Source organism: Siphateles boraxobius, unplaced genomic scaffold (assembly GCF_051911475.1).
Source record: "Siphateles boraxobius isolate OS27281-9 unplaced genomic scaffold, OSU_SipBor_1 19, whole genome shotgun sequence".
Lineage (NCBI taxonomy): Eukaryota > Metazoa > Chordata > Actinopteri > Cypriniformes > Leuciscidae > Siphateles > Siphateles boraxobius.
In genome coordinates, this window is record NW_027508799.1 from 34,767,501 (window position 1) to 34,776,875 (window position 9,375).

The window sequence follows — 9,375 nt, forward strand, 5'->3', positions numbered from 1 at the left end:
TAAATCCTTTAGAAGTATTTTTATTTTTAGTTCATGCTTACTAATGGAACCTTATTGTAAAGTGTTACCGTTTATTTGTATTAATTTATTCAAATTATAAAGTAAATTTCATATAAAAAAATTTGAGCTTAATATAAATGTTTAACATGCAATGTAATTTAGTAATGTAATATATAAAGTTTTTTAATGTTGAAACAAACTATATTCCACTGCATAAATACACAATGTTTGTTATATAGCAATGTTTTTGCACATACATTAATGCGATATATCACGATAATGAACATGCACGGTATTGTTATCGTGTGCACTTACAAATACACTGAATAATTAATTATGGAGTGTTTAAGTCCATATTATTCCCTCCAGTCTGCTAAAGTGTTATTTCACCAACACTTCGTGGCCTATGCATACTAGCTTGCTTGATTTACGCTAGTCTCGCTAATGTCTCCGCGTTATATTAAGCGATTCCCGAATGAGGTACTTTGTGTTGTACGTTGCCATGACGTTCAGGCAGACACGAAACTACAATGATGGCACCTTTGTTGTTGGGACACAACAAATGTGTTCCCACATTAAGTCCTTGAATATGAGGGTATTGGACCTGGAAGGTCCTTGAATTTGAAGTTAACCACGGTGTGGAAACCCTAAGCTGCGCTAATTTCTGTCTGAACTGTGTTTAAGGCCGCGTGTGTCCACCAAAGCGTTTTTAGCTAGCTGAAAACGCCTAGCTATGGGCGCTTGAGAGCGTTTTGGCAGCGTATATCTTAAATTTTTTTTTTTTCAGTTTAGACACTTTGCTTTTTATGATGCGTAATATCCGCGAAAGTGTTACTAGTATCTCATTTCACACATATTTTGTTTCTGTGTTGATTCTATATTAAAATGTCGAACGTATTTTCTGTGGCTCTTGTTTTAAATTATTTTGTTCCGTTATTATGCTTGTTGTTGTCATGTCGACGTTGTACAAGCAGAATGTGGCGGTTGGTCGGTGTGGTATTAGTCCCGCCCCTCCCCCGCTGTGATTGGACGGTTTGGTAAAAAGTGACAGTGATGAGCCCAAAGTTACCCAAAGTTGAACATTCTTCAACTCTCGGCGACCAGTTTAAAACGCCGGGCGCTCAGCGCTTCAGCGTGAAAAAAACGCTCAGTGCCTCGTTAGGCTCATGACGTTTAAAAAACGCGGAGCTCCCATTGAAAACATTTGGAAAAATATGCCAGCCGCACATAGAACACATAGCCTAAATGTTTCAAACAGCCATTCAGATTTTGTATTCGCAATAGTGTTCACTGAAAATGTCCTGACTCTTTATTATTGTTCGGTAATGCTTTACAATAAGGCTCTATTAGTTAGTTACATCTATCGCTATGGAGTAATTCCAATATTACAATTACTACAGTAGTTAGATATTATAATCTTACTTACTTGAAATAAAACAAAATAGCCGATATACACAACATGTGATGCACATCAGTTGAAATCTATATTATTGTGACAAGTTTCTCAATGTTTCTCAGAATCTGCACACAAGTAAACTTGTTCTTATTGTGCCGTAAACCTCATCTTGACTTCTTTATGACACGCTGTGCTCTGTGTGTTCACTCTTCACCATATTTACACGTGTAAAAGGCCACGCTTGATGTGTCTAGCTCAGTATAACTGCTCATAATCTCTGCTGGCTGGCACATTTCTACTGTTGTGTCATATATATTGTGGCAGCGTCCAGCTCAAGTGAGAGAAAGAGCTTTTGTTTGTGGTTTTAAAGCTGAAAGCGGCTGAACGGAGGCTGTAAACAGTGGCGTTCGCAGGGTCACACGGGGTTATAATGCAGTTATGTCAGGCTGCACAGCACTGCACATTCTTTAGTGAGAGATCCCGTCTGAGATTACACAACACACACACACACACTCGTGCTGCACGATTAATAATATCGCAATCTTGATGTCAAGACTATGCGATTATATGAAGCAAAATGCTGTGATTTTGTATGAATTAAACAAATTATGGCTGTTAACACAATTAAAGGTGCATTGTGTAATATTTCTGAGGATCTATTGACAGAAATGCCATATAAGATCCATAACTATGTTTTCAGTGGTGTATAAAGACCTTGCATAACGAACCGTTATGTTTTTATTACCTTAGAATGAGACATTTATATCTCTGATGTCCCACAGGGGCCCGTCTCGCTGATCCGAGGGCCCTTCATCTCCTCAGACTCTCAGTGTGTTTCCGATGCGTCTGCAGGAGCTGATCAGGCATTTTTTGGCTGTTGCTCGGGAATATTTCAGGCTTGAATCCCCATCGGATCACTTGATGAGTGCAGTTGTTCTAAAACAAGAAGTTGGGGTGTAACGTATTGTTTAAAGGGGAGCTATTCTGCCCTTTTAAAAAGTCTTGATGTTGTTTTTGGGCTCGACTAGAACAGGTTTTCCTGCTTGAATGTTGATTATTTTCCGCATATTCTCCATTGTTGCGGCTCCTCTCTTCCCAGTCTGTCAGTAACGCTCTGTTTACTTCCTGTCTCTATGAAGCCCCTCCTTCTGAAAAGCACGCTGTGCTCTTATTGGTCGGCTGGAGCAGTGTGTTGTGATTGGTCGATCGCTTCGAGTGTGTTTGGGAAATGTCCCGCCCCTTACCATAACCACCAGTTTAACACACTACTATGTAACTCAACCAGGCCCCGCCCCTTTATTCTGCATATGAATTATTATAATGAGCAATATTGTGACGTGTTCGTTCCCGGAAGAAACTCAAGACTACAATGGAGGCGTTTCAGGGAGTTCAGAAATTGTGCTTCTAATTAATTATTATTATCTGTGTTAATTACAAATGGTTCCACAAAGCAACTCTCGGTTTTCATTCGTAGATGGTTTTTAATTCCTCCGTTCATAAATGTGCACAGGAATATAATTTTCTGTTTTATAGTTTTATAAACATTTCTCCATTCTTACAAAGTAACTTTAAAAATCCCTTTTTTCTTTCTCCGTTTCTTGTACATTATTTATATATTTCATATGACAATAAAAATGTATAAAAGCATCAGAAGCTGAGCTATTTGGTAACACTTTACAATAAGGTTATTTCTACATGAAAACTACTTATTCTTAATGTTGCATCATTAACAAATATGACCTTAAGTTTTTTTATGCCCCGACCCTATTTTTATTTTATTTAAATTGATCTTCATATACAATATTCTCATGGTTAAGTCATTATTGTTAAATCTCAAATAAAGTTCACTATTTTCCTTTAGTTTTGTTCGTGTTATGCATTTTTAGACTATCTTCTATCAGTCATATTTGTTTGATCATTAATGATTGTGGATTTAAAACTGCAGCTTTTCTTTTGAATTATCCCCTCAAAGCATTGTGGGTGTTTGGTTCACAGCACAGAATGATGCAATTCACACCCAAGATTACAGTGTGAATCTGAACAACGTCTCCGTAGCTCTCGAATAAACGAGAAACAAACACACACTTTCCCTAAATAACTCTGTGTTTGTCCAGTACTCTTATTTGTATTTGTATCTCAATCCAACACTATATATTTGAAGATGGATTGTGGATTATAAAGATGTTTGTGAATTTGGTAACGTGAGATCCATAATGTATTCTGGATCTTGTCTCATATTTTGTTAGATTGCAATATTTACATTAACAGGTTATGATTACTTGTGGTATTTCCTACTAAAGCAAGGTTGTATTTGACTGGTGGGCGTGGCCTTAGATGGCAATTTGCCCAGTGCATTATGGGTGTTTTTCTCTGTTTGTCTAGTCAGGTAACACATTTTGGCAACCATGTTTCATTGAAAGCTCATTTTACCAGCAGTGATGTAACTCTTTAAGTATCTTATATAGTCTCTATTTTAAATTTGAATAACTCAATTATGGTTAAATAGCATGAGAAGTTAGCATGGCGTTTTTTCTTGCTATCTCTGTATTGACCTCCATCACGTATCCACACTCATGGTCATAAATACGGCAGACGAGACGAAACGTCACATGGATGAAACGCATGAATGAGAGATAGAAGAGCACTTCCTCTTCTTACTGTCGTCAAATGCTCTGAATGGGAAGTAAAACGTCCATAAATGCCTGTTAACTTCAGTATTTACATTTTAAACATTATTTTAAACTCCTTTTATCTAGCTATCAGGATCATGATATCATTTTAATTCTTGGGCCAATATTCTAAATTCAGTAAATACACGTTTAGTCATTTCATCATGTGCTTTTGTCATTTTAGTTTAAAAAAAAATATTTATTCCTATTTAGGTTAATTTATTTTTATTCCAATTTAATTGGCTTTTATTTTAGTATCTTTATTTTTCATATTCATTTTAGTTAAATTTTTAGTAACTTCATTAGTAATTTTTTTATTTTTAGTATTTATTTTTTTATTGAATTAAAAAAAATCCTATTTAGGTTTAATATATTTTTATTTCAGTTCTGTTTTTTATTTATTTCCAGGTATTTGCCTATGAAACATTTCCCCTTTCAACTAATATTTTGTGCTTTAAACTATTAAAAACATTTCTCTAAATTGAATTATTTTAGTTAACAATAATAGCACTGGTCTTAATTTAGTAGTCATAATAATTTAACTTTTTATGATCACCCCTAAAATTAAACCTGTTTTACTACCTGTAAATGAGCTCTGTGATTGGCTGACCTCTTTGCGTGTGAAATGAGGAACAACCCACCAAGTTTCTGAACACCCAATCGGTGTTGATATGTAAATTGTATGTTAATGAGCACATGGTTTGGATATTAACCATTTAAAAATGTTTTCAGTTTCAGTAAATTATCTACGTTTGAATTTGTGATCCTTACAGTCTACATACAACACCAAACTTAAATTATTATTAATGCTAAAAATTAATAATTTCTTTGTATTCAGGTGTTTGTACAATGCATTTATGTGCTTTTACCCAACATGCAGTAGTGCTGACCACAGCACAGGAAACAAACACTGAACTAAACACGTATTTACTCTGTGTAGAGCGATATGAAACTAAAGAATGAATGTGAGTGTGTGTGTGTGTGTGTGTGTGTGTGTGTGTGTGTGACGCCCACTGTTGTTTTTCTGCGTCTTTTGGAGGTAGTGAATAAAGAAATCAATCGGTCTTCAGATGTGTGTTGATCCTCAGGCTCTCAGGTGTGTGTGTGTGCGCGAGCGGGTCGCGAGAACAGCCTTTGCTTTCGGCACATTGTGTTCTTCTGAACTTCAGTGCAGTGTGTGTCGAGACTTCCTCAAACTCGACCTGTGTGTGTGACGAGGAATAGTTCAGTCTGCATCCACAGTGAGGATCAATAACCGCATCGATCGGCGGAGAGGATAATGTTTGTGTAAAGACTCCAGATTATGCATCAGATTCTCTGTTACTCAGTTACACCGTAATCAGCTCTTATTGGTCCGGTGGAAGGGCAATCTACTGTAAATTGTTCTTTTATTTCTTGAATAATGTTGTGTCGTGTGTAATCTAGCAGAACTTTGAGTAATAGTGGGAAGTTAGTTGCTTTGTTTGTCGAAGGACCATCAGATGTCAATATTGTAATGTCCCTTCACTGTAAAACTTGCCTAATGTTTAATGTCATTACACTTCAAATCTGGAGAAGGACTTTTGTTAAAAAAATAAATTAAAAAAAAGGACCCAGAAAAACCTTTACAATTTTGATCACAAGTACAATTAAATTAGTTATTTATATATATATATATATATATATAACAGTTTGTGTTTATTGAAGGCTAAAACCAGGGTTATTATCATTAATTAAAACTAAAATAATTAAAATGTTTTTGTTAATTGAAATAAAGCTGGGAACATTTGTATGTAAATAACTGGAAATAAAGTAAAAATAAAAATGAATTAAACTAAATGCATTGAGAGCAGTGGAATGGACGAAAAATAATGTTTTTTACTGTGGATTTATTACATTTTATGTTAATTAGTAATTTTGTTATGTGCTTTTGTCATTTTATTAGTTTTGCTGTTTAGTTTTAATTTATTTTTATTTGAGTTTTAGTTTTTATTCATTAAACATTTTTAGTGCTTCAACTATTATTTAAGTTTTTCTAGTTTTCGTTTAGTTTAGGTTTTTCGACTAATATTAATATTTTATTTTGTGTCAAATTTTTATTTTTTATTTTATGTATTTTATTTTATTTTACTTTATTTCAATTAACAGAAATGTTTTTAACAGTTTGTTAATGATAAAAACCCTAGTATAAGTGTGTCTCAATCTCATTATTTCTTTCCTTTCCTGCTGCCGGTCTTTTGTGTTTAATCGTGTGTGTGTGTGTGTGTGTGTGTGTGTGTGTTCCTCCAGGGTGCTGATAAGGAACGTAAAGGTCCGGATGGTCTCAGCGCGTTCGAGGCGGCCGAAAGCGAGGCCATTAAAGCTCTACTGAAATGAGACGAACGCTAACGGCAGCGAGAGGTTCTGACCACAACCACTGGATCCACACACACACACACACACACACACACACACCTCTCTGTCTCTGCCCGCTGGCTGCATCAGCTCCTCTAGGTTTCCTTTTGTTTTGTTTTTCTTCATGACCTATTTTATTTTATTGTAGGGGAGGTGCTTGATTTCCCCTTTTAGTTTATCAGCGTCAGCCATTGGCTGATGGACCTGTCACTCAAGCCTACGGACCAATGACTTTTGCCAGTTTAATGCCTGTCTAAGACCACTAAACACGGACCTTAGAGTTCAGACTACAGCGCGCAGACTCTGCGAGCGAGTGTATGATGATGATGATGATGATGATGTGTACATTTATTTTTCAGACTGTTGCGATTGCAATTAGAAACGAGTGGTTTGTATAGTTAACAGGGCTCTGAAAATACTAGCTGATGAATTTACCTGCACTCCACTCCCACGTTTCCCTCCTTCAGCTTAACGACATTCCCACAGCCGTCGCGTTAGCTGTTCAAAGAACAAATAATACACTTCAGACGCTTGAATCGTTCTGCTGACCTGCACAGTTTTTGCTTTGTGCCCCTTTGAATTTGTGTTGTTGTGGTAAAAATAAATGAATTCTCAGCTTCTGTGTGCTTGTAGTGTTAAACAGGTTTGATCAGATGAGGGACGCCCGTCTCTCTCTCTCTCTCTCTCTCTCTCTCTATCTCTCACTCTCTCTCTTTCTCTATCTCTCACTCACTCTCTCTCTCTCTCTTTCTCTATCTCTCACTCACTCTCTCTCTCTTTCTCTCTCTCTCTCTATATATCTCTCTCTCACACACTCTCTGTCTCTCTCTGTGTCTCTCTCTCTCTCTCTCTCTCTGTGTCTCTCTCTCTCTCTCTCTCTCTCTGTCTCTCTCTCTGTCTCTCTCTCTCTCTCTCTCTCTCTCTGTCTCTCTCTGTGTCTCTCTCTCTCTCTCTCTCTCTCTCTCTCTCTCTCTCTCTCTCTCTCTCTCTCTCTCTCTCTCTCTCTCTCTCTCTCTCTCTCTCTCTCTCTCTCTCTCTCTCTCTCTCTCTCTGCATGATGGTGTTTTTAGCTTTTCAAGACAGTCTTAAACAAAAATTCACATCAATTTGCAAATGAACATTTCGAAGATCCACATCTGGCATTGTTGTGAAAAAGTCAGTTTGAAAAACAAAACAAAAAAACAAATAAAACTATTTGAAATGATTAGTTTGATTTTTGTCACATTTGTAAAGTATTGAGTGTTTGTATATCAGGGCGTTTTCTCTGATGAGAATATAATCCATATTACAAAAATAAAACAATGGAACTATTACAAAATATGACATTAAAAAGTGTATAAATCACAGTAACACTGTCCGACTGCAACACTAACTTGATGAGATTTATACTTGGTTTTAATAAATAGAAACTTTAATTACATTGTTAATGTAAAAATACAAAATAGAATTATTAGGTTTCTTTTTTTCCCTTGTAATGTAAGGTAATGTACTAGTAATGTAACCGGTAAAACGTGACAATATTGAGTGTAACTGGGACATGAATTTACTTTTGACTTATTTAATAATAATAATAATTCTACAGCATCTAATCTTAGTTTGTTGATTTCAGTGTTTACTACATTTTTTTTTACATTCTATCCTTGTATGTGTTAACATTATTTAATGCTCTGTAAACAAACAATGAACAAATGTGTTTTTTACTAATTATAACAATGATTGACAAATGCTTTAGGCCTAGAAAATATATGGCTTATAATGTTAGTTCATGTTAGCTAATCACTAATGCACTATTCATTAATATTAGTGAAACCTGTTGAAAAATGACAATTGAGTCGGACCTCAGTAGTTTAAAGGCTTTTGAATCTGTCAAATCGTGTTTCTATTTAAATGCTGTATTTTGCACTGGGTTGTTCAGGGGTCAGATTAAACAAAGCAATAGAAAATATTATTAACCTTAAAAACAATGGAAGTGTATGCGAGGACTTCACTAATACACTAATGTGTGTGTGTGTGTGTGTGTGTGTGAGAGAGAGAGAGTGTGTGTGAGAGATTGTGTGTGTGTGTGAGAGAGAATGTGAGAGATTATGTGCGTGTGTGTGAGTGAGTGAGAGAGTGTGTGAGAGAGAATGTGAGTGTGTGTGTGAGAGATTGTGTGTGTGTGTGTGTGTGAGAGAGAGTGTGCGTGTGTGTGTGAGAGAGAGAGAGAGAGAGAGAGAGAGAGTGTGCGTGAGAGAGTGTGTGAGAGAGTGTGTGTGTGTGTGAGAGAGAGAGAGAGAGTGTGCGTGAGAGAGTGTGTGAGAGAGTGTGTGTGTGTGTGAGAGAGAGAGAGAGAGTGTGCGTGAGAGAGTGTGTGAGAGAGTGTGTGTGTGTGTGTGAGAGAGAGAGAGAGTGTGCGTGTGTGTGTGTGAGAGAGAGAGAGAGTGTGTGTGTGTGTGTGTGTGTGAGAGAGAGAGAGAGAGAGAGAGAGAGTGTGCGTGAGAGAGTGTGTGAGAGAGTGTGTGTGTGTGTGAGAGAGAGAGAGAGAGTGTGCGTGAGAGAGTGTGTGAGAGAGTGTGTGTGTGTGTGAGAGAGAGAGAGAGTGTGCGTGAGAGAGTGTGTGAGAGAGTGTGTGTGTGTGTGTGTGAGAGAGAGAGAGAGTGTGCGTGTGTGTGTGTGAGAGAGAGAGAGAGTGTGTGTGTGTGTGTGTGTGAGAGAGAGAGAGAGATTGTGTGTGTGTGTGAGAGAGAGAGAGAGTGTGTGTGTGTGAGAGATTGTGTGTGTGTGTGAGAGAGAGAGAGAGAGATTGTGTGTTAGTGTGTTACAGTGCTTTTTTCCTTTAATTAAGTGCTTTTGTTAATTGCTGATCCACCGGCGAGTCTCAGACCTTTGTCACTGTCACAACACAAAGAAATCAATTATTCAGGTGCTGCACAACTTACTGATAAAGTTTAATGGCCC

At 36.9% G+C, this 9,375-nt stretch overlaps 1 protein-coding gene across 2 annotated transcripts in view; it reads left to right on the plus strand.

The window, feature by feature from the left end:
- Positions 1-7,642, plus strand: part of mtpn (myotrophin) — an 18,492-nt gene extending 10,850 nt beyond the window's left edge. For both annotated transcript variants that reach the window (XM_077235227.1, XM_077235226.1), the window contains one exon: positions 6,334-7,642. In XM_077235227.1, the coding sequence (XP_077091342.1) occupies positions 6,334-6,420 (87 nt within the window). In that variant the 3' untranslated portion in view covers positions 6,421-7,642. The remainder of the gene's footprint in view (positions 1-6,333) is intronic.
- The last annotated feature ends 1,733 nt before the right edge of the window (positions 7,643-9,375 follow it).